At 42.6% G+C, this 26,333-nt stretch overlaps 1 protein-coding gene across 1 annotated transcript in view; it reads left to right on the top strand.

The window, feature by feature from the left end:
* Positions 1-18,555, top strand: part of LOC121876898 (protein furry homolog-like) — a gene marked incomplete at its 3' end in the record, with an annotated part of 37,946 nt that extends 19,391 nt beyond the window's left edge. The window contains exons 21-26 of the mRNA XM_042382471.1: positions 172-272; positions 483-647; positions 2,570-2,581; positions 8,106-8,263; positions 14,829-15,078; positions 18,400-18,555. Of these exons, the coding sequence (XP_042238405.1) occupies positions 172-272; positions 483-647; positions 2,570-2,581; positions 8,106-8,263; positions 14,829-15,078; positions 18,400-18,555 (842 nt within the window). The remainder of the gene's footprint in view (positions 1-171; positions 273-482; positions 648-2,569; positions 2,582-8,105; positions 8,264-14,828; positions 15,079-18,399) is intronic.
* Between the last annotated feature and the right edge of the window lie 7,778 nt (positions 18,556-26,333).

The raw sequence follows: 26,333 nt of genomic DNA, 5'->3' as shown, positions 1-26,333 counted from the left end.
GTATTTTGTGATTGGTAGCTTTTCCACTCATGATGGCAGCCGTCCCTACAGCTAACCTCCACTCATGATGGCAGCCGTCCCTATACATAACTTCCACTGATATTTGCTGGTATTTTAGAGTTAATATTTGAGAATCTGTGTTATTAATATTTATTTATTTCTTCTTGTCAGTGGAACAAAGACAGACGCTCATTCCCCGAAGCTTACGTAAGGGGCTGTTCTATCTGTTTGCCTCGTGGAGCGGCGTGTTTGGCGCACCGTTTGGGTTTAAGGTAAGTCGATAATTCTTCTAAACTATATTGTACAGTCTAAGTCGAGGGCGATGAAGACGTAACAGAGTAATGAGACTCTTCAGTGGTTCATGATTGCAGCCATCTTATGTCTCAGTGTGTTGACATTTAAGAGTATTGGAAACATATGATTGAGTGTTTGTTGATGTGAGTGATCTGACGTTCACCCAAGTCATTCTTCTCTTCCGCCAGAGTCCAGACTCGGGGAATCGTCAACCGTCTGAGTTTGAGCTGTGTGCCCTGCATGCCTCCAGCGCTGTACTGTGTTGCGGTCCCTCCTTTGACCCACAACTGCTGGCTGATGACGGCCACATATATCAGTGGCTCGATGCTCTTCTGGGCTCTCATGATGAAAAGGTATGTTTAGTCTATGTTTAACTTGTGTGGGGTAATCATTAGGGCAGGTGTACTGAACCAGGTATGTCAACACTCTTCAGGGTTCACTCAGACGACCCAGAGATATATTGAGAGCACTGTACTGACGACATGACCATTGTTTTACGATACACTTAAATTATATAAATGTAAACAATAAGTGAGTCACCATGAACACTGGGCGCATGACATCTCGCACTCAGACCAACGAACACACACACACACAACACCAGTGCCTGACTCTAGGCTAAATAACTGACTCAACACCACACCAGCACCTGACTCTAGGCTAAATAACTGACTCAACACCACACCAACACCTGACCGCAAGTTTACGAATAAATATAAAATAAATAGCCATGCAGGTGTGAACTTCCATATTTCTTTTGGCGTAATAATTAACAATTCACGGTAGATTAATAACCAACTGTATCTTACTATTATCAAACTATACATCGTTTTAGGCAGATAATTACCTGTAGTTAAGATGCGGGTTGTGTGAATATACTCTTCTCTGTTTATAGTGGAAGCTGTGATTTTTTATGACTGTGTGAAGTGGAGAAACATCACATTAATGTAGTCATAAGTTCACATTGTATATTACTGTACTAATATTATGAACAGGGATTTTATAATGGCATATGGTTATTGTATTTGCTTTTTCTTCAATACAGTACTCTAGTTATTAACAAAACTAACATTCATACTCTTGTAGTTAATATGAACGTCGCTGTTAACATGTGTATATAAGAAGTTAGTAGGAGTTGGTGAAACGTCTATTTAATGGACTACGTGGAGAGAAAGATCCTTTATATCGAGGTTCTGTTAGATGTGAAACCCCCATTTAATGAATTATATATGAAAGTTTGTTATATCGAGGTTTCACTGTATATGGTGCACCCACAAGCCAGTATGCAAGACTAGGGCCGCTGTTTTGACTTCACGATGTAAGGCAAATTATTATTTTTATAACCCCCATTCAGTGTGGTTGATGGTGTGCAGCGGCTGATTGGATAGAGATCTTTCCTGTTGGTTATTGGTTCATGGTTGGGAGACCCTACAGTCAACTGCTAAACACGAACCCAGAGATTCAGATTCGTGAACCCGAAGCCGTAAATGTATTGGATTCGTGAGTCTGAATCCCCGGGTTTGTGGTTGAGGACGAGAGGCGAACTGACCTCAGTTATTCTTACCACTTAATGGGCCAGGGAGCCTATTGAGGGTATACTTGGACATGATCACACTGGCCGTCTGCCTCTCTAATATAACTCAAAAACTGCCTAATATATCCTGTTAAATATATATACCTGAACTGGTTAAAACAGATGTGTATACCTGAACTGGTTAAAACAGATGTGTATACCTGAAGTGGTTAAAATAGTCTCGTATCATATATATCGTCTCCATTGCCGGAAAAATAGCCGGCTGACCCTCTCAAGTGTATATATCTAACATACTGGCCTTGTGGGTGTGTAAAGTGTCTTAGGGGAGCATTATAAGTGTGTAAAGTGTCTTAGGGGAGCATAATAAGTGTGTAAAGTGTCTTATGGAGCATTATAAGTGTGTAAAGTGTCTTAGGGGAGCATTATAAGTGTGTAAAGTGTCTTTGGGGAGCATTATAAGTGTGTAAAGTGTCTTAGGGGAGCATTATAAGTGTGTAAAGTGTCTTAGGGGAGCATAATAAGTGTGTAAAGTGTCTTGGGGAGCATTATAAGTGTGTAAAGTGTCTTGGGGAGCATTATAAGTGTGTAAAGTGTCCAGAGAGGAGGAAGAAGCATTATAATTATACTGGTGTCTGTCAGTTCGTCGTTGCATGTATGTATATAATTATTTTCTTGGAGGATTATGTTTTTATATGTCTTTTCTCTCTCTGTCTCTCCCCCCTTCCACATTGCACTCACAAGATTAAGAATAAGGTAAGTGAGAGTGTTGTGTGTGTTGATTTGTAGTGTGTTGTGTGTTGCTTGTCGTGTCAGTGTGTGTGTGTTGGTTTGTCGTGTGTTGTGTGTGTGTTGCTTTTGTCGTGTGTTGTGTGTAAACAGCTTAGTGTCGTGTGTGTGTGTGTGTAGCTTAGTGTCGTGTGTGTGTGTGTGTTGTTTGTGTACATGTGTGTGTGTAGCTTAGCATGTGTGTGTGTGTGTGTAGCTTAGTGTCGTGTGTGTGTGTGTGTTGCTTTGTCGTGGTGTTGTGTGTGTGTGTGTGTAGCTTATGTCGTGGTGTGTGTGTGTAGCTTAGCAAATGTGGTGTGTGTGTGTTGCTTTTGTCGTAGTAAGTTGTGTGTGTGTGTGTTGTTTGTCGGTAAGTTGTGTGTGTGTGTTGCTTTGTCGTGGTTGTGTGTGTGTGTGTGTAGCTTAGTGTCGCGGTGTGTGTGTGTTGCTTTGTCGTGTGTTGTGTGTGTGTGTAGCTAGTGTCGTGTGTGTGTAGCTTAGTGTCGTGTGTGTGTGTGTGTATGTGGAGCTTAGTGTTGTGTGTGTGTGTTTGGAGCTTAGTTTAGTTTTGTGTTTGTGTGTGTGTGGCTTAGTGTCGTGTGTGTTGTGTGTGGTTTAGTGTTGTGTGTGTGTTGTGTGTGTGTGGAGCTTAGTGTTGTGTGTGTGTGTTTAATGTCAATTTGTGTATGGGTTTAGTATATGTGTGTGCGTGCATGTATGTGTGTCCCTTCGCTATGTTTACCCGCTTCTTTCGCTACTTTTACCCGCTTCTTTCGCTACTTTTACACGCTTCTTTCGCTACTTTTACCCGCTTCTTTCGCTACTTTTACCCGCTTCTTTCGCTACTTTTACCCGCTTCTTTCGCTACTTTTACCCGCTTTTCCTTCTTTTACCTTCTTCCTTCTTTTACCGCTTCTTTCGCTACTTTTACCCTTCTTTCGCTACTTTTACTCGCTTCTTTACTACTTTTACCCGCTTCTTCATCTTTTTACCGCTTCTTTTCCTTCTTTTACCCTTCTTTAAGCTCTTTTACCTTCTTTTCTTCCACTTTACCTTCTTTTTCTTCTTTTACCGCTTCTTTCTTCTACTTTTACCGCTTCTTTTCTTTTACCACTTCTTTCACTACTTTTACCTTCTTCCTTCTTTTACCGCTTCTTTTGCTACTTTTACCCGCTTCTTCTTCACTTTTACCCTTCTTTCACTACTTTTACCCGCTTCTTTCGCTACTTTTACCCTTTCTTTCGCTTCTTTTACCCGCTTCTTTCACTACTTTTACCCGTTCTTTTCGCCATTGAAATACTAAACTAAACTGCTTTAATTTTTATCCATATTTTCCTCTGGTAAGTCTTAAACCTGTAGTCATCTTCTGTGTGTTTGGAGTGTTACTTCAGTGTTTGGAGTGTTAAGTCAATGTTTGGAGTGTTACGTCAAGTGTTTGGAGTGTTACGTCAGTGTTTGGAGTATTACATCAGTGTTTGGAGTGTTACGTCAGTGTTTGGAGTGTTACGTCAGTGTTTGGAGTGTTACATCAGTGTTTGGAGTGTTACTTCAGTGTTTGGAGTGTTACGTCAATGTTTGGAGTGTTCGTCAGTGTTTGGAGTGTTACGTCAGTGTTTGGAGTATTACATCAGTGTTTGGAGTGTTACGTCAGTGTTTGGGTGTTACGTCAGTGTTTGGAGTGTTCGTCAGTGTTTGGAGTGTTACATCAGTGTTTGGAGTGTTCGTCAGTGTTTGAAGTGTTACGTCAGTGTTTGGAGTGTTCGTCAGTGTTTGGAGTGTTACGTCAGTGTTTGGAGTGTTACTCATGTTTGGAGTGTTACATCAGTGTTTGGAGTGTTACGTCAGTGTTTGGAGTGTTCGTCAGTGTTTGAGTGTTACATCAGTGTTTGGAGTGTTACGTCAGTGTTTGGAGTGTTCGTCAGTGTTTGAAGTGTTACGTCAGTGTTTGAGTGTTACGTCAGTGTTTGGAGTGTTCGTCAGTGTTTGAGTGTTACTCAGTGTTTGGAGTGTTACATCAGTGTTTGGAGTGTTACGTCAGTGTTTGGAGTGTTACGTCAGTGTTTGAAGTGTTACGTCAGTGTTTGAGTGTTACGTCAGTGTTTGGAGTGTTACGTCAGTGTTTGGAGTGTTACATCAGTGTTTGGAGTGTTACGTCAGTGTTTGGAGTGTTATCAGTGTTTGAGTGTTACATCAGTGTTTGAAGTGTTACGTCAGTGTTTGAAGTGTTACATCAGTGTTTGGAGTGTTACATCAGTGTTTGGAGTGTTACGTCAGTGTTTGGAGTGTTACGTCAGTGTTTGATGTTACATCAGTGTTTGGAGTGTTACGTCAGTGTTTGGAGTGTTACATCAGTGTTTGGAGTGTTACATCAGTGTTTTGAAGTGTTACGTCAGTGTTTGAAGTGTTACATCAGTGTTTGAGTGTTACATCAGTGTTTGGAGTGTTACGTCAGTGTTTGGAGTGTTCGTCAGTGTTTGAAGTGTCCCTATAGAACCATTGGACTAACATTGAGACGTCACTAAGAAAAACAATATTCTTCCGTTTATTTTTATTTATTTATTTATTTATTTTAGGATGAATGAAAGTATAAAACACTGGATTTATTTTAGTGTTTAATGATAAGAAAATATAATACTTTTTCTAATAATGTAAATTGTTTTTAGTTTTTTAAATAGTTGTTGTTGTTGTGTGGTGGTGATGGTTGTTGTTGTGTGTGTGGTGTGGTGGTGGTGGTGGTGGTTGTTGTGTGTGTGTGTACAGATAGGCAGAAACAGACACACACAGTAAATATACATACATATGTCTGTATATGTGTGTAGTATCCAAGGAACGTATATTAAATCACCACCCAAGTACCCACACCCAATCCACACCACCCAAGTATCCACACCACAGTATCCACACCACCCAAGTATCCACACCCAAGTACCCACACCCACTCAAGTACCCACACCACCCAAGTACCCACACCACCCAAGTACCCACACCACCCAAGTACCCACACCACTCAAGTACCCACACCACCCAAGTAGCCACACCATCAAGTAGCCACACCACTCAAATGCCCACCACCAAGTACCCACACCACCCAAGTATCCACCACCCAAGTACCCACACCACCCAAGTACCCACACCCAGTACCCACACCACTCAAGTACCCACACCACCCAAGTAGCCACACCACTCAAGTAGCCACACCACTCAAGTGCCCACACCACCCAAGTAGCCACACACCACTCAAGTAGCCACACCACTCAAGTGCCCACACCACCCAAGTACCCACACCACCCAAGTATCCACACCATCAATACCCACACCACCCAAGTGCCACACCACCCAAGTGCCCACCACTCAAGTACCCACACCACCCAAGTATCCACACCACTCAAGTATCCACACCACTCAAGTGCCACCACCCAAGTACCCACACCACCCAAGTATCCACACCACCCAAGTACCACACCACCCAAGTACCCACACCACCCAAGTACCCACACCACCTAAGTGCCCACCACCCAAGTACCCACACCACAAGTACCCACACCACCCAAGTACCCACATTACCAGAGGGCCTTGTGATGTTCACTACCAGACACACTTGGTTTATATTGGTAACAGTGGACACACCCAATTGAATGGTAGTTGAAGCTTGAAGCCTATTTTATACATCAATTTAAGCTTTAAACCCATTATATCTACCAATTTAAGCTTTAAACTCATTATCCACCAATTTAAGCTTTAACGCCCATTATATCCACCAATTTAAGCTTTAAGTCCATTATATCCACCATTTTAAGCTTAGGTGATTGGTGATTGATCCACACAATGCCATTCCATTAAATCACCATCCTTCAGAGCCTCTCATTGGCCAAGGGTTGAACGACATGATTTAACGAGAGGCAGGATAGTATGTAGGGGCAGGATGGTATGTAGGGGCAGGATAGTATGTAGGGGCAGGATGGTATGTAGAGGCGGATGGTATGTGTTGAGGCAGGGATGGTATGTAGGGGCAGGATAGTATGTAGGGGCAGGATAGTATGTAGGGAGAGGATGGTATGTTGAGGCAGGATAGTATGTAGAGGGCAGGATGGTATGTAGGGGCAGGATGGTATGTAGAGCAGGATGGTATGTGAGGGGCAGGATGGTGTGTAGAGGGGATGGTATGTGAGGCAGGATGGTATGTGGGGCAGGATGGTATGTGGGGGCGGGATGGTGTGTGGGGGCAGGATGGTATGTAGAGGCAGGATGGTATGTAGGGCGGGATAGTGTGGGGCGGGATGGTGTGTAGGGGCAGGATGGTATGTGGGGCAGGGATAGTGTGTGAGGGGCAGGATGGTATGTGGGGCAGGATGGTATGTGGGGCAGATGGTATGTAGAGCGGGATGGTATGTGGGGGCAGGGATGAGTATGTAGAGGCAGGATGGTATGTTGGGCAGGGATGGTATGTAGGGAGGGGATAGTATGTAGGGGCAGGATAGTATGTAGGGGCGGATGGTATGTGGGGGCAGGATGGTATGTGGAGGCGGGATGGTATGTAGGGGCAGGATGGTATGTAGGGGCAGGATGAGTATGTAGAGGCAGGATGGTATGTGGGGGCAGGATGGTATGTAGAGGCAGGATGGTATGTAGAGGCAGGATAGTATGAAGGTTTGGTTTATTTACCGTGAGCTAGGACGGACGTGGCCTTAACATGATTACCGTGACCAATCTGTTATGGGACAAAACACCTTTATTATGTTACCTGATGATATTATTCTGTGGTGAACTTATACAGAGTCCTTCCTCCACCACTGCCAGTCTCCTGATAGACTCAGTTCCTAACCTAACCTAACTTAAATCAACATAGAATAGCCTAACCTAACCTAACAATATATGTAAACCTAACCCGTACTTAACATTTATAACACTTAACCTAACCCGTTTAACCTAACCCGTACTTAACCTAATCTGTACTTAACCTTATCTGTATAACCTAACCCAGTGTTTAAGGTGTAAAGCTGTCACCAACACAACCACCCCCTAAGTTAACGAGCTCGTGACCCAGTGTTAAGGAATAGTCCAGGAAGACGGACAACTCATCAACTGCACTGGCTAACCATTACCCAGAACACGATCACTTGTGAGGCAGGCATGCTAACTGTACACCACACAAATGCACAAATATATCTATACACACAAATGTATACACACACACACACACACACACATCATTAGGCTTTCTAGGCTGTATAAATGATAATAAAGCTCTGATATATTTGGTCATCAGCATAATAAAACTCTTGTGTTTATGAACGTACAGCAACATTACGTCTGTCCTGAGGCATAGTGTGTGTGTGTGTGTGTGTGTGTGTGTGTTTGTGTGTGTGTGTGTGTGTGTGTGTGTGTGTGTGTGTGTGTGTGTGTGTGTGTGTGTGAACAACTGTATATCCCCGTATATATACATACATGAATAAGAAATAACATGTATAAAGAACACTCAGGTGGTGATCATACGCCATCATGGTATCCTCAGATCTCACGGGCTGGCTCAGGAAACAATCTGATACTGCTGGGTTTAACCCTGACTCTGGGGCCGTCCCTGGACTGGGTGGTGCGACCGCTGCTATACCGCCACCCCAGAGGTTGCCGATGGGTGCTTCAACGCCCTGGCCACCATCTTCTCTCCGCCAGGTGAGTGGCGTCTTCTCCACTAGGGTCCTCTGAGGTGAGTCAGGGTGTGTGTGTTACTAATTCCTGCATGCGTACATATATACATCTGCACATACGGGAAGAGATGCCATACAGGGGGAGGAGAGGCAGGTAGAGGCAATTCAGCAGCAACAATACAGGTTAATGAGGTGTCAGGAACAGTTGGTCTATGACAATGTAACATACACACACACATACATACATACTGTACATACATACATACATACATACAGGTGGAAAAATAATAATTCAAACATATTGGTGAAAAAGTTTATATATTTTACCATAATTATTTGTTTATAATTTATATATTTTTTAATTTTTTTCTTACTTTTTTCCTCAACGTAAAAAATTAAAGCCTTCAGGATTTTTTTATTTGATTTTTTTCAATTTTGTTTTTGTCACCATAAAAACTAAGTCTTGCCACTGCTGCCACAGTACACCCGGATAATTTGCGGATATTTAATTTGGACCTGATTATTCGGATGACACCTAATATATGCAAATACCCAAAATGTCTAAGGTATTATTAAAGTTGCTGGCTATACTGTATCCACTTAAGATGAGGGCGGATAACGGTTTAAATCCACACTACTCAGTAGTGGGTCAGGAATTGCCAGTCGATGCCAACAACATATTAATTACGTTGTGGACACTGGAGTAACTAACACAATAGGTAGTCACAATTATTTTCCCTACATGGCCGTGTCTCAATATGTACTTTTTACCTAACCCAGCCTAACCAAACCCAGCTGACCTAACCTAACCTATCTAACCCTAACCTAACCTAATCTCTTGTGGTTTCTCTTCCACTTATAAACAGTATATTTCAGAGTGGGACATTATTTTACTGTGTGTTATAGTGTTGTAGTTATAGTGCTGTGGAGGTGTTATAGTGTTGTACTTATAGTGTTATGGTGTTGTAGTGATATGTAGTTTTTTTCACTATGCTACAGGTACAGGATGTAGTGCTGTATCTAAATTGAATTCTGCAAAGATAAATTACTTCACATACAGTTTTCTATCGCCCAGGGCAGTTTCTTCTCGACTGCCACCCGTAGCTTTGTTCTGGGGCTAGGTTAGGTTAGTGGTGGGTTAGGTTGGTTGGGTTAACATTTGGCGGTTAATGGTGGGTTAGGTTGAGTTGTGTTAGTTTAGATTAGGTTAGGTTAACATTTGGCTTGGTTAATGGTGGGTTGTGTTAGGTTGGGTTGTTAGTTTAGATTAGGTTAGGTTAACATTTGGCTTGGTTAATGGTGGGTTAGGTTAGGTTGTGTTAGTTTAGATTAGGTTAGGTTAACATTTGGCTTGGTTAATGGTGGGTTGGAGTTGTGTTAGTTTAGATTAGGTTAGGTTAACATTTGGCTTGGTTAATGGTGGGTTAGGTTAGGTTGTGTTAGTTTAGATTAGGTTAGGTTAACATTTGGCTTTGTTAATGGTGGGTTAGGTTAGGTTAGGTTGTGTTAGTTTGGATTAGGTTAACATTTGGCTTGGTTAATGGTGGTTAGGTTAGGTTGTGTTAGTTTAGATTAGGTTATGTCAGCAGTGAAATAATTAACCTTTCAGTAATAAGTTTACCCCATCACTACAGGGGAGTACTCATGTGATCACTACACGGCCATCATGAACGTCACCTGCTACACAGGCTGCCGAGAGCCTCCATACATGAGACGGCTCCAGCTGCTGCAGGTACTGGACAAGAGGTTCTTGCGCCGCCACCCCTCTTGTTGGTGATGCTGAAGTGCATGCTCTCTACCGCGTTGCTTGACCTAGCGTTAACCCGACCTGGCGTTAACCTGGCGTTAACCCGACCTAGCGTTAACCTAACCTAGCGTTAACCCGACCTGGCGTTAACCCAGCCTACGCGTTAACCCGACCTAGCGTTACCAACCTAGCGTTAACCTGACCTAGCGTTAACCCAGCCCTGCGTTAACTTGACCTAGCGTTAACCCGACCGTAGATGCCGACCTGGCGTTAACCCGACCTGGTACTTCAACCTAGCGTTAACCCGACCTAAGCGTTAACCCGAACCTAAGCGTTAACAACCTAGCGTTAACCTAACCTGGCGTTAACCCGACCTGCATTTGGCAACCTAGCGTTAGCCCCAACCTAGCTTAACCCGACCTAACCTGACCAAACCTAACTTAACAACCTAAGATAACCTAACTTCTTCAACATAACCTAACGTTAACCTCACTAACACACTAACTGCGTTAACCAAACCAACCTAACCTAACTAACCTAACATCTCTCTCCCTCAGCTCTGTTTAAGTAAATAATAATCAAACAAACAAAGAAACAAACACATGTAAACAGGAAATGTAAACAATGAAAGATTTTGTTTTCTTTATTTACACTACACAGGTTTACTACACTCATGTACACACACACACACACACAGACAGACAGACATTACACACACACACAGACACACACACAGACACACACACACACACACACACACACACACACACACACACACACACACACACACACACAGGTATTTAAATACAGATTGGCTGGTCATCTGGGCCCCTAAATGGTTCTACCTGTAGCCATTAGTCTACTTGGGCCCCAGTTCATACAGGCCCCTGATTATAGTGGTTGGGATGGGATAAGCAGCTGTTAGGGATGGGGCCCGATGAGACCCAGGCCCTATATGACTGGGGCCCATTGTCTGTCTGTCTGTCTGTAGATAAAATGACGTGAAATTAATCAGTGTTTTAATGTGACATGTGGCATATAGTTTGTGCCTTGACATGACATAACATGACATGACACCCATTACTAAGTGATAAGATGACTAGAGATGAAATCCTAATGGGCCCCAGATGAAGTGGTTAGGTTAGGTTAGGTTGGGTTGGGTTGGGTTAGGTTAGGTTGGGTTGGGTTAGGTTAGGTTAGGTTAGGTTAGGTTAGGTTAGGTTGGGTTGGGTTAGGTTGGGTTAGGTTGATATAAATTCTGTTGGGGTTAGTTTAAACATTACTGGGTTAAGTTAAGCTAGGTTTAACTTGTATGGGGCCCAGTAGGACAGACGGGCGGACCCTTAGACATCATACATAATCGTCCAGTAAATAATTCTACAATACATTTTTTTTGACATCATATTATTTTATATAGTTACGATTATTTTATTTATATTTTTATTATTTATAAATTGTTTTCTGTTGACACTTAACACTGATAACTTAACCTAAGGCCTAGTGAACGGTGCTTAACAACCCTGGTGGTAGTTGAAGCACCTAAACCTAAGGCCTAGCGAACGGTGCTTAACAACCCTGGTGGTAGTTGAAGCACCTAAACCTAAGGCCTAGTGAACGGTGCTTAACAACCCTGGTGGTAGTTGAAGCACCTAAACCTAAGGCCTAGCGAACGGTGCTTAACAACCCTGGTGGTAGTTGAAGCACCTAAACCTAAGGCATAGCGAACGGTGCTTAACAACCCTGGTGGTAGTTGAAGCATTCTGAAACCAAGGTTTGAAGCTAATGGTGCTAACAACCCAGGTGGTAGTTGAAGCACCCAAACTAAGGTTTAGCGAATGGTGCTTAATAACCCTGGTGGTAAAGTTAATACCTAAACCTAAGGTTTGACGAACGGCGCTTAACAACCCGGTGTAGAAGTGAAGCACCTAAACCTAAGGCCTAGCGAACGGTGCTTAACAACCCTGGTGGTAGTTGAAGCACCTAAACCTAAGGCCTAGCGAACGGTGCTTAACAACCCTGGTGGTAGTTGAAGCACCTAAGCCTAAGGCCTAGTGAACGGTGCTTAACAACCCTGGTGGTAGTTGAAGCACCAAAGCCTAAGGCCTAGTGAACGGTGCTTAACAACCCTGGTGGTAGTTGAAGCACCTAAGCCTAAGGCCTAGTGAACGGTGCTTAACAACCCTGGTGGTAGTTGAAGCACCTTAAACTAACACTACAATAGCTGGTTTATAATTTGATTACCCTTTACCATATCCCAATGGGCCCCAGATCAAATAGGCCCCAGATCTAATGGGCCCCAGATCTAATGAGCCCCAGATCTAATGGGCCCCAGTTCTAATGGGTCCCAGTTCTAATGGGCCCTTAGGATCTAATGGCCCTTAGATCTACGTACCCAGATCTAATGGGCTCCTCAGGTTCTAATGGGCCCCAGTTCTAATGGGCCCCAGATCTAATGGGGTCCCCAGATCTAATGGGCTCCCAGGTTGAGCCCCAGAGATCTAATGGGCCCCAGTTCTAATGGGCCCCAGTTCTAATGGACCCCAGGATGAGCCCCAGATCTAATAGGCCCCTACATTTAAAGGGTCCTAGATCTAATGGACCCCAGGATGAGCCCCAGATCTAATAGGCTCCTATATTTAAAGGGTCCTAGATCTAATGGACCCCAGGATGAGCCCCAGATCTAATAGGCCCCTAGATTTAAAGGGTCCTAGATCTAATGGACCCCAGGATGAGCCCCAGATCTAATAGGCCCCTAGATTTAAAGGGTCCTAGATCTAATGGACCCCAGGATGAGCCCCAGATCTAATGAGCCATAGTAATAATCTTATTGACGTGGACGAGATCTTGCAGCCAATCAGAACGAGTCCTCCTCCTCGTTATGTACGGTGGTGTTGAGGCCATTAGACGTGGGCGAGGCGTGGGTGGAGGGGCCTGGTTGTGGGTGGAGGGCATCAGGAGGGTGCTGAGAGGCGGTGTCCTGATGTTGAGGCCCTTCCCAGAGCTGTATGTTGAGCATGACCGAACCTGGAGGAGAGTCACATGACAACAACAACAATAACAACAACAACAACAACAACAATAATAATAATAATAATAACTAATAATAAAAATAATTATAATAATAATAATAATTAACGGTTTATTGAAAGATCATGACAGCCAGAAGGGTGACAATATACAGTTACATATAATTGGTGATATGGGTCACTTGATTGACCAATAATATAAGTGATACAAATATAATAACTAGGTGGGGAGAAGGTCATACTACAGGCCAGTTCAACATAGTCTAATAGACCCCAGGTTTATTGGGCCCCAGGTTTATTGGACCCCAAGTCTAATAGACCCCAGGTTTATTGGGCCCCAAGTCTAATAGACCCCAGGTTTATTGGGCCCCAAGTCTAATAGACCCCAGGTTTATTGGGCCCCAAGTCTAATAGACCCCAGGTTTATTGGGCCCCAAGTCTAATAGACCCCAGGTTTATTGGGCCCCAAGTCTAATAGACCCCAGGTTTATTGGGCCCCAAGTCTAATAGACCCCAGGTTTATTGGGCCCCAAGTCTAATAGACCCCAGGTTTATTGGGCCCAGTTTTGTTGGACATCAAAGAGTTAAATAATAGGCTATGGTTTAACCCTAATAATGTGTCAGGTCAGGTCTGGTCTGGTCAGGTCAGGTCAGGTCAGGTTAGGTTAGGTTAGGTTAGGTGGGGTTAGGTTAGGTTAGGTGGGGTTAGGTTAGGGTTAGGTGGGGTTAGGTTAGGGTAGGTGGGGTTAGGTTAGGGGTGAAGGAGAGTGGTGACAGGAGGGTAGTTGAGGAGGAGGGCGTGTGATAACATGGTGAGAGGGTGATGGACGGGTGAGGTGAGGAAGGAAGGATGAAGTGACACGAGTGGGGTGGAGATTTAAAATATGAGAGGGAGGGAGAGAGAGAGGAGAGGAGGGAGAGAGAGAGAGGAGAGAGACAGATCCCAAACACTCTCTCTCTCTCTCTCTCTCTGTTTTCAAGCTATTAATAATCCGTACTCAAATCTAACTGGAAATTAACCAAATATTTTACCCATATTTAACTAACCTAACACTAACCTGACCTGACCTGACCTGACCTGACCTGACCTAACCTGACACTACTACTAAACCAAACCAGTTTTCCTCTGAAGTTTCTAATGAAGGATTATTATTATTATTATTTGTTTAAGTCAATTTATTTCACTTTGTTTTATACAGTATTTTTTTCTTGTTTATTTTAGTTATTATTTATTAACTTATTATTTTATTAGAATATAATTTAGTATAATGATTAACTTCTTAAATAAATAAACATAATGAAATACTTCCTTTTACTGCGACAGTTTTATTACGTTTGAGATTGGGAATTTACGGAAATAAAAGAAATTACCGGAAGTAAAGGAAGAAAACACTTGGGGTAGTTAACAAAAAGTGCAAAGGAAGTGCAGGGGAAAAGTGCAGGAAAAAGTAGGAAAAGTAAAAAAGTGCAGGAAAAATCTGCAGGAAAAGTGGGAAGTAAAATTGTTGAATAAAAAAGGAGGAAGAAAACGTGGAAATTTATTAGAGGCTCGGGAAATAAGTTCATTGTGCGGTAAGTGACATAAATATGGGCCGGGGGGCGGATCCAGGAAAGATGGTCTAATGGCTGCTGTATTGTATAGGTTAGGTTAGGTTAGGTTAGGATACACATAGGTTAGGATACATACATACATAGGACATTACATTCTCTCTCTCTCTCTTCACACATTTTTGGCTCCTCGTAATATTGGAACATTTTATAGTACCCTATGACCCAGACTCACAAAACTCATAAAGACTCTCAAAATACTCCCCAAGACTCCCCAAGACTCACAAAGACTCACAATATACTCCCCAAGACTCACAAAAGACTCCCAAGCCCCACAAAGACTCCACAAAGACTCACAAAGACTCGCCAAGACCCACAAAGACTCACAAAAGACTCACAGACTCACAAAGACTCAAGACTCAAGCCCACAAAGACTCACAAAAGACTCACAGACTCACACAAACTCACCAAAGACTCACAGAAGACTTCCCAAGACTCATGGACCCACAAAGACTTATAGTAAACACAGGTGCAATAGCGTCACCCACCTGTTATTAGCGTCACCCACCTGCAATTAGCGTCACCCACCTGCAATTAGCGTCACCCACCTGCAATTAGCGTCACCACCGCAATTAGCGTCACCCACCTGCAATAGCGTCACCCACCTGCAATTAGCGTCACCCACCTGCATTAGCGTCACCCACCTGCATTAGCGTCACCCACCTGCAATTAGCGTGACCCACCTGCAATAGCGTGACCCACCTGCATTAGCGTCACCCACCTGCATTAGCGTCACCCACCTGCATTAGCGTCACCCACCTGCATTAGCGCGTCACCCGACTAGCGTCACCCACCTGCATTAGCGTCACCACCTGCATTAGCGTCACCCACCTGCAATAGCGTCACCCACCTGCAATTAGCGTCACCCACCTGCATTAGCGTCACCCACCTGCAATTAGCGTCACCCACCTGAATTAGCGTCACCCACCTGCAATTAGCGTCACCCACCTGCAATTAGCGTGACTCACCTGCAATTAGCGTCACCCACCTGCAATTAGCGTCACCCACCTGCAATTAGCGTCACCCACCTGCAATTAGCGTCACCCACCTGCAATTAGCGTCACCCACCTGCAATTAACGTGACTCACCTGGTGATTGCGTTCAAAAGTGGACAGGGTGGCATCCTGGTAACTCCCGTGACCTGTGGGCGGCCGAACGATGGTGGTGGTGGGTGGTGGTCGGGAAGCGTCGTCGGGCGGTGACACACAAGCCACCCACCGCCCGACGGAAGTTCTGCCCGGTGACGCAGTAGAGAAGGAAGTTGATGGCGAAGTAGTGTAGAATAAGAGGGTAAATGTCTGCTGTAGGGTGTAGAACAGCGCTTCTCATCTCTCCGCATAGTAAGGGGTTAGGTTAGGTTTGGGTTGGGTAGGTTAGGTTTTGGTTGGGTTTGGTTGGTTTGGGGTTAGGTTTGGTGGTTTTGGTTGGTTAGGGTTGGTTGGGTAGTTTTGGTTGGGTTGGTGGTTTTGTGTTTTGGTTGGTTTTGTTGGGTTGGGTAGGTTTGGTTGGGTTAGGTTGGGTGGGTTGGTTTTGTTGGGTTGTGTTTTGGTTGTTGGAGGTTTTGGTTGGTTTTGTTGGTTTTGTTGGGTTGGGTAGGTTTTTGTTGGGTTAGGTTGGGTTGGGTTTGTTTGGTTGGGTTGGGTAGGTTTTGGTTGGGTTGGGTTGGTTTTGGTTGGGTTTGGTAGGTTTGGTTGGGTTTGGTTGGTTTTTGGTTGGGTTGGGTTGGTTTTGGTTGGGTTGGGTTGGTTTGGGTTGGGTAGGTTTTGGTTGGGTTGGTTGGTTTTTGGTTGGGTTGGTAGGTTTGGTTGGGTTGGGTGGTTTTGGTTGGGTTGGTTGGTTTTGGTTGGGTTGGGTTGGTTTGGTTGGGTTGGGTAGGTTTTGGTTGGGTTTGGTTGGTTTTGGTTGGGTTGGGTTGGTTTGGTTGGGTTGGGTTGGTTTTGGTTGGGTTGGGTTGGTTTTGGTTGGGTTGGGTTGGTTTTGGTTGGGTTTGGTTGGTTTTGGTTGGGTTGGGTTGGTTTGGTTGGGTTGGTGGGTTTTGGTTGGGTTTTGGTTGGTTTTGGTTGGGTTTGGTTGGTTTTGGTTGGGTTGGGTTGGTTTGGTTGGGTTGGGTGGAGGTTTTGGTTGGGGTTTGGTTGGTTTTTGGTTGGGTTGGGTTGGTTTTTGGTTGGGTTGGGTAGGTTTTTGGTTGGGTTTGGTTGGGTTTGGTTGGTTTTGGTTGGTTTTGGTTGGGTTTGGTTGGTTTTGGTTGGGTTGGGTAGGTTTGGTTGGGTTTGGTTGGGTTTGGTTGGTTTGGTTGGTTTGGTTGGGTTTTGGTTGGTTTGGTTGGGTTGGGTTGGGTTTGGTTGGTTTTGGTTGGTTTGGTTGGGTTTTGGTTGGTTTTGGTTGGTTTGGTTGGGTTTTGGTTGGTTTTGGTTGGGTTTGGTTGGGTTTGGTTGGTTTGGTTGGTTTTGGTTGGGTTTTGGTTGGTTTTGGTTGGTTTTTGGTTGGGTTTGGTTGGGTTTAGTTGGGTTTGGTAGGTTTGGTTGGGTTTGGTTGGGTTTGGTTGGTTTTGGTTTGGTTTGGTTGGGTTTGGTTTGGTTTGGTTTGGTTTTGGTTGGGTTTGGTTGGTTTTGGTTGGTTTGGTTGGGTTTGGTTGGTTTGGTTGGTTTGGTTGGTTTTGGTTGGGTTTGGTTGGTTTGGTTGGTTTTGGTTGGGTTTGGTTGGGTTTTGGTTGGTTTGGTTGGGTTTTGGTTGGTTTTGGTTGGGTTTGGTTGGGTTTGGTTGGTTTTGGTTGGGTTTGGTTGGTTTGGTTGGTTTTTGGTTGGTTTTGGTTGGGTTTTGGTTGGGTTTTGGTTGGTTTGGTTGGGTTTTGGTTGGTTTGGTTGGGTTTTGGTTGGTTTGGTTGGTTTTGGTTGGGTTTGGTAGGTTTTGGTTGGGTTGGGTAGGTTTGGTTGAGTTTGGTTGGGTTTGGGTAGGTTTTGGTTGGGTTGGGTGGTTTGGTTGGTTTTGGTTGGTTTTTGGTTTGGTTGGTGGGGTTTTGGGTTTGGTTGGGTTTGGTGGGTTTGGTTGGGTTTGGTTGGGTTTGGTTGGTTTGGTTGGGTTTTGGTTGGTTTGGTTGGGTTTGGTTGGGTTTGGTTGGTTTTGGTTGGGTTTTGGTTGGTTTTGGTTGGTTTGGTTGGTTTTTGGTTGGGTTTTGGTTGGTTTTGGTTAGGTTTGGTTGGTTTGGTTTGGTTTTTGGTTGGGTTTGGTTGGGTTTTGGTTGGTTTTTGGTTGGGTTTTGGTTGGTTTGGTTGGTTTTTGGTTGGTTTTGGTTAGGTTTTGGTTGGTTTGGTTGGTTTTGGTTGGGTTTGGTTGGGTTTTGGTTGGTTTTGGTTGTGTTTGGTTGGTTTTGGTTTGGTTTGGTTGGGTTTGGTTGGTTTTGGTTGGTTTGGGTTGGGTGGTTTGGTTGGTTTTGGTTGGGTTTTGGGTTGGTTTTGGTTGGGTTGGGTGGGTTTTGGTTGGTTTGGTTGGGTTTGGGTGGGTTTGGTTGGGTTGGGTGGGTTTGGTTGGTTTTGGTTGGTTTTTGGTTGGGTTGGTGTAGGTTTTGGTTGGGTTTGGTTGGTTTTGGTTGGTTTTGGTTGGTTTTGGTTGGGTTGTTGGGTTTGGTTGGGTTGGTTGGTTTTGGTTGGTTTTTGGTTGGTTTGGTTGGTTATTTGGTTGGTTTTTCGTTGGTTTTGGTTGGTTTTGGTTGTATTTGGTTGTAGTAATATCATCATGAGTGCCACATACTAACACCAACCTCTCCCCCCTCCCCCCCCACAGGTAGTGCCAGGCAGCGGACGAGGGTGGCACATGTTCAGGGTGGTGCCACATGAGAATGGCACTCTGGGAGGAGACCTCAGTGCCAGAGTGCCACTTGATTATGAAAACCCGACCCACAAGAGAGGGTTCAGATTCAGAGTCCAAGTCTCTGATATGGTAGGTTGAGAATCCCTGTGTCATATGTGTCATGTGTGTGTCATATGTGCTGTGTGTCATGTGTTGTGTCATATGTGTTGGTTGTGTCATATGTGCTTGTGTCATGTATTGTATCATATGTGTTGTGTCATATGTGCTGTGTGTGTCATATGTGTACCTTCTGTCATGTGCTTGTGTCATATGTTTTTAACTACAATAATATGCTGTGTCATATGTGTGCCTTCTGTCATGTGTATGTCTTATGTATGCAGCTATGTCATGCTGTGTCATATGTGCCTTCTGTCATATGCTGTGTCATATATTAGTACCTTCTAATCGTAACTGTGTCATATGTGTACCTTCTGTCGTATTAACTTATTGTCATATGTTGTACCTTCTGTCGTATTAACATGTCATATGTGTACTTATTCTGTCATGTGCTGTGTCATATGTGTGCCTTCTGTATCATGTGCTGTGTCATATGTGTACCTTCTGTCATGTGCTGTGTCATATCATGTACCTTCTGTCATGTGTGTGTCATGTGTACTTATTCTGTCATGTGCTGTGTCATATGTGCAATACTGTCATGTGCTGTGTCATATGTGTGCGCTATCATGCTGTGTCATATGTGTGCAGCCTGTCATGTGCTGTGTCATATGTGCCTTCTGTCATGCTGTGTCATGTACTATACATCATGTGCTTAATGATAATATGTAGACCTTCTGTCTGTGCTTATTGTCATATGTGTACCTTCATCATGTGCTGTGTCATGTGCAACTCTGTCATATTAACAATGTCATATATGCCTTCATAATCATGTGCTGTGTCATATGTGCAGCTTCTGTCATGTGTATTAATCATATGTGTACCATCTGTCATGCTGTGTTATGTATTGCCTTCTGTCATGTGCTGTGTCATATGTGTACTTATCTGTCATGTGTCATGTGTACCTTCTGTCATGTGCTGTCTGTCATGTGCCTTCTGTCATGTGCTGTGTATATGTGTACCTTCTGTCATGTGCTGTGTCATGTGTACCTTCTGTCATGTGCTGTGTCATATGTACCTTCTGTCATGTATGTGTCATATGTGTACCTTCTGTCATGTGTCATATACCTGTCATGTATTATATGTGTACCTTCTGTCATGTGCTGTGTCATATGTATTCTGTCATGTGTGCTGTGTGTCATATGTGTACCTTCTGTCATGTGCTGTGTCATATGTGTGTCATGTGCTGTGTCATATGTACCTTCTGTCGTATTAACAATCATATGTGTACCATCTGTCGTAGTAACTTGTGTCATATGTGTACTTGTCTGTCATGTGCTGTGTCATATGTGTACATCTGTCATGTTGTGTCATATATGTGCCATCTGTCATGCTTATGTCATGTGTATCTTCTGTCGTAATGTATATCATATGTGTACCTTCTGTCGTAATGCTGTGTCATATATGTACCATCTGTCATGTGCTGTGTCATATGTGTACCTTCTGTCATGCCTCATATATGTGCATATATGTACTTGTGTCATATATGTACCTTCTGTCATGTAACTTGTCATGTGTGTGCAATATAAGCCAATGCTGTGTATGTGTACCATCTGTGTATATATCATATGTATACATATAAAGTAATGCTGTGTCATATATTTTATGTGTGCTGTGTAACTATGTGTCATATGTGTACCCTTCTGTCATGATAACATGTCGCTATGTGTACCAGCCTATCATGTGCTGTATATCCATATAATGTACCTTCTGTCATGTGCTTAGCGTCATATGTGTATTTATTCTGTCATGTGCTGTGTCATATATTATTGCAGCTTCCTGTCATGTGCTGTAATCATATGTGTGTCTGTCATGTGTGTCATATGTGCCTTCTGTCATGTGCTTGTGTGTCATATGTGTGTGCTGCATCTGTCGTAACTGTGTCATATGTGTACCTTCTGTCATGTGCAGTGTCATATGTGCTGTCTGTCATGTGCTGTGTCATGTGTGCCTTCTGTCATGCTGTAGTGTATATGTGCAGCCTGTCATGTGCTGTGTCATATGTGTACCTTCTGTCATGTGCTGTGTCATGCCTTCTGTCCTTTGTGTCATATATGTACCATCTAATATATGCTGTGTCATATGTGCCTTCTGTCATGTGGCTGTCATATGTGTACCTTCTGTCATGTGCTGTGTTATATGTGTACCTTCTAATGACAACCCTTGTTATATGTGCTTCTGTCATGTGCTGTGTCATATGTGTGCAGCCTGTCATGTGCTGTGTCATGTCATGTACCTTCTGTCATGTGCTGTGTCATATGTGTACCTTCTGTCATGTGCTGTATTATATGTGTACTTCTGTTATAATGCTGTGTCATATATATATTGTACCTTCTCATGTGCTGTGTCATATATTATGCCTTCTGTCATGCTGTGTCATATGTACCTTCTGTCATGTGCTGTGTCCTCTTGAACCTTCTGTTCAGCAATAACTTATGTGTCATATGTGTGCCTTCTGTCATGTGTGTGTCATATGTGTACCTTCTGTCTTAATACTGTGTCATATGTGTATCTTCTGTGTAGTATAATGATAAGCTATGTAATGTGCAGCTTCTGTCATGTGCTGTGTCATATGTACCGTCTGTCATGTGCTGTGTCATGTACCGTCTGTCTGTGTGCTGTAGTCATATGTGTACCTTCTGTCATGTGCTGTGTCATATGTGTACCTTCTGTCATGTGCTGTGTCATATGTGTACCGTCTGTCATGTGCTGTATGTCATATGTGTACCTTCTGTCATGTGCTGTGTCATATATTTTCTGTCATGTGTCATATGTATCTTCTGTCATGTGCTGTGTCATATGTACCTTCTGTCATGCTGTGTCATATGTGTCTGTCATGTGCTGTGTCATATGTGTACCTTCTGTGTGCTTATGTCATATGTGTGCAACATGCATGTATGTTATATGCCATCTGTCATGTATATGTTATATATGTACCTTCTGTCATATGCTGTGTCTTTCTTCTTCTGTCATGCTGTGTCAGCATGTGCCTTCCTGTCATGTGTGTATGTCATATGTGTACAGCTTCTGTCATGTGCTGTGTCATATGTGTATCTTCCTGTCATGTGCTTATGTCAGCCTATGTACATACACAATGTAATGCTGTATGTCATATGTATATCTTCCTGTCATAGTAACATGTCATATGTACCTTCTGTCATGTGCTGTGTCATATGTAGCCTGCGTCTGTCATGTGTATGTGTATGTGTACCTTCTGTCCATGTGCTGTGTCATATGTGCAATAATGTGTATGTTATATGTGTACACATCTGTCATGTGCTGTGTTATATGTGTGTACCTTCTGTCATGTGTCCATATGTGTACCTTCTGTGTCATGTGCTGTGTCCTATGTGAACAACCTATCATGCTGTCATATATTAGCACATTCTATGTGTCTATATATATATGTATCATGTGCTTATCTTATATGTTAACACTTCTGTCATGTTAACTATTAATCATATGTGTACCTTCTGTCATGTAACATGTTATATGTATGCACCTTCTGTCATAATACTGTGTTATATGTACCTTCTGTCATAATGCTTGTGTCATATGTGTACCTTCTATCATGTGCTGTAGTATATGTGTACCTTCTGTCATGTGCTGTGTCTCATATGTACCTTCTGTCATGTGCTGTGTCATATATTGTACCTTCTGTCATGTGCTGTATCATATATTGTACAACCTGTCTGTGCTGTGTTATATATGTACCTTCTGTCATGTGCTGTGTTATATGTGTGTACCTTCTGTCATGTGCTGTGTCATATGCTGTACCTTCTAATAAAATGCTGTGTCATATGTGTACAATAAATGTGCTGTCATATGTACCTTCTATCATGTGCTGTGTCATATGTGTGCATTCTTATCGTAATAACTTATTGTCATATGTGTATCTTCTGTCATGTGCTTGTGTTATATGTGTGCCTTCTGTCATGTGCTGTATATGTATCTCTGTCATGTCATATGTGTACAACTCTGTCATGTGCTGTGTCCATATGTGGCTGTCATGTGCTGTCGTGTGTCTTCTGTCATATATATATCTTATGTACTATTCTGTCATGCTATGTTATATGTGTGCATACTGTCATGTGTGCTGTGTTATATGTGTGCAGCTATGCATGTGCTGTATATGTGTACAGCCTTCTGTCATGTGCTGTGTCATGTGTGCCTTCTGTCATGTGCTGTGTTATATGTGTATCTTCTGTCGTAACATGTTATATGTGTACCTTCTGTCATGTGTGTGTTATATGTGTGCATACATCGTAACATGTTATATGTGTGCAGCTTCTGTCATGTGCTGTCTGTCATATGTGCGCCTGTCATGTGCTGTGTTATATGTGTACCTTCTGTCATATGCTGTGTCATATGTGTATATCTGTCATGCTGTGTTATATGTGTACCTTCTGTCATGTGCTGTGTTATGTGTGTGTCTTCTGTCATGTGCTGTGTTATATGTGTGCCTTCTGTGTGTGTATGTTATGTGCCAGCCTGCAATAAAGTAATGCTGTGGTGTTATATGTGTGCCTTCTGTCATGTGCTGTCTGTCATGTGTACCTTCTGTCATGTGCTGTATGTATATGTGCCTTCATCATGCTTGTGTCATATGTGTACCTTCTGTCGTGATGCTGTGTTATGTGTGTGCAGCCCTGTCATGTGCCCATGTTTATATGTGTATTTCTGTCTGTGCTGTGTCTGTGTGTATATACAATGTCATATTAACAGTAATTATATGTGTGCCTTCTGTCGTAATGCTGTGTTATGTATTATTTACTTACTACAATACATGTGCTTATTGTTATATGTGTATCTTCTGTCATGTGCTGTGTTATATGTGCATCTGTCATCAATAACAATTATATATATTATTTTTATTCTGTCATGTGCTGTGTTATGTGTGCCTTCTGTCATATTAACTTGTGTATATGTGTCTGTCTAATGTATGTATTGTCATATGTGTACCTTCTGTCATTAATGCTGTGATTATATGTATCTTCTGTCATGTGCTGTGTTATGTGTACCTTCTGTCATGTTAACATGTTATATGTATCTTCTGTCATGTGTTATATGTGTACCTTCTGTCATGTGCTGTGTCTTATGTGGCCTGTCTATCATGTGCTGAAGTATATGCCTTCTGTCATGTGCTGTGTCATATGTGTATCTTCTGTCATGTGCTGTGTTATATGTGTACAGCCTGTCATGTGCTGTGTTATATATGCACATATGTGTAGTATCATATATGTACTTATTCTGTCATGTGTATATGTGTACTGTTCTGTCATGCTGTGTTATATGTGTACATGTGTGCTGTATTTATATATGTACCTTCTGTCATGCTGTGTATATAGTACCTTCTGTCATAGTAACTTGTGTCATATGTGTGCCTTCTGTCATGTGCTGTGTTATGTGTGTACCTTCTGTCATGTGCTGTGTCATATGTACCTTCTGTCATGTGCTGTGTTATATGTGTACACAGCCTACTGTCATGTGCTGTGTTATATGTGTACCTTCTGTCATGTGTATGTTATGTGTATATTTCTGTCATCTGCTGTGTTATGCATGTGTGTACATGTATGCTGTAATCATATATGTACCTTCTGTCATGCTGTATTATATGTGTACCTTCTGTCATGTGCTGTGTGTATGTGCTGTGTTATATGTGTACCTTCTGTCATGTGCTGTGTTATATATGTACCTTCTGTCATGTGCATTATTTATATATGTTACCTTCTATGTGTGCTGTGTTATATGTGTATCTTCTGTCATGTGCTGTGTTATATGTACTGTCTGTCATGTGCTGTGTCATGTGTGTACCTTCTGTCATGTGCTTGTGTCCTATGTGTATCTTCTATCATGTGCTGTGTTATATGTGTACTGTCTGTCATGTGCTGTGTCATATGTGTACCTTCTATCATGTACTTATATTATATATGTATCTTCTGTCATGTGCTGTATTATATATGTCTGTCATGTGCTGTATCATATGCAACTTCATCATGTGCTGTGTCCTTATGCCTTCTGTCATGTGCTGTGTGTGTTATATATGTATTGCCTTCTGTCATGTGGCAGCTGTTATGTGTGCCTTCTGTGTGTGCTGTGTTATATGTGTATATTCTGTGTGTGCTGTGTTATGTCTGTACTATTCTGTCATGTGCTGTGTTATATATTATTACCTTCTGTCATGTGCTGTGTTATATATGGCCTTGTCTGTCATAATGCTGTGTTATATATATTTGCCTTCTGTCATGTAGCTGTGTTATGTGTGCCTTCTGTCGCTGTGCTGTGTGTATATGTACCTTCTGTCATGTGCTGTGTTATGTCTTAATACACTTCTGTCATGTGCTGTGTTATATATGGCCTTCTGTCATGTGCTGTGTTATATGTACCTTTGTCATGTGCTGTGTCATATGTGTATTCTATCATGTGCTGTGTTATGTACAGCTTCTGTCATGTGCTTGTATGTCACTATGTATCTTCTGTCATAATGCTGTGTCATATGTGTACCTTCTGTCATGTTAACAATGTTATATGTGCAGCTTCTGTCATGTGTAACTTGTGTTATGTGTGCCTTCTGTCATGTGTGTGTTATATGTGTACATTCTAATCTTAATGCTGTGTTATATTACCTGTCTGTCATGTTAACATGTCATATGTGTGCCTGTCATGTGCTGTGTCATATGTATTGCCTTCTGTCATGTGCTGTGTGCCTGTCTGAAATGCATGTGCTGTGTTATGTGTGTACCTTCTGTCTGTGCTGTGTTATGTGTGTTGCTTCTGTCATGTGCTGTGTTATATGTGTACAGCCCCATCATGTAACATGTCATATGTGTACCTTCATCATGTGCTGTGTCATATGTGCAGCCTGTCATGTGCTTATGTTATATGTGTACCTTCATCATGTACCCATGTATATATGTGTGCCTTCTGTCCATGCTTGTGTTATGTGCCTTCTGTCGTAATGCTTATGATTATATGTGTATCTTCATCATGTGCTTGTGTTATATGTGTGCCTTCTGTCATGTGCTTCCATGTTATATATGTGTATCTTCTGTGTATGCTGTGTTATATGTGTGCAGCCACAATGTGTGCTGTATTTATATGTGTATCTTCTGTGTATTAGCTTGTGTTATGTGTGCCTTCTGTCGCTGTGCTTGTATATATGTGCAGCTAAGCTCGTAGTAACATGTCATATGTGTGTACAGCTATCATGTGTATGTTATATGTGTACCTGTCATGCTGTGTCATATGTGTCTGTCATGTACTGTGTGTATGTGTACCTTCTGTCATGTGCTGTGTTATATGTACCTTGTCATGTGCTTCATGTTATATGTGTGCTTCTGTCATGTGCTGTGTCATATGTGTACTGTCTGTCATGTGCTTAGCCAATCATATGTGTACCTTCTGTGTAACATGTTATATGTGTACCTTCTGTCATGTGCTTATGTTATATGTGTGCAGCCTGTGTCATGTGCTTCCTTCATGTGTGCAGCTTCTGTCATGTGTGTGTATATGTACCTTCTGTCATTAGCTAACATGTCATATGTGTACCTTCTATCATGTGCTGTGTTATATAACACCTTCTGTCATGTGTGTCATATGTGTACCCCAGCTTCTGTCATGTGCTTATGTTCTGTATGTGTACTGTCTGTCATATTAACATGTCATGTGTACCTTCTGTCATGTGCTGTGTTATATATGTACCTTCTGTCTGTGCTGTGTCTTATGTGTACTATTCTGTCATGTGCTGTGTCATA

Source organism: Homarus americanus, unplaced genomic scaffold (genome assembly GCF_018991925.1).
Source record: "Homarus americanus isolate GMGI-L3 unplaced genomic scaffold, GMGI_Hamer_2.0 scaffold28924, whole genome shotgun sequence".
NCBI classification, from domain to species: domain Eukaryota; kingdom Metazoa; phylum Arthropoda; class Malacostraca; order Decapoda; family Nephropidae; genus Homarus; species Homarus americanus.
Note: the sequence above shows the minus strand (reverse complement) of the source record. Positions and strands in the feature narration are given on the sequence as shown.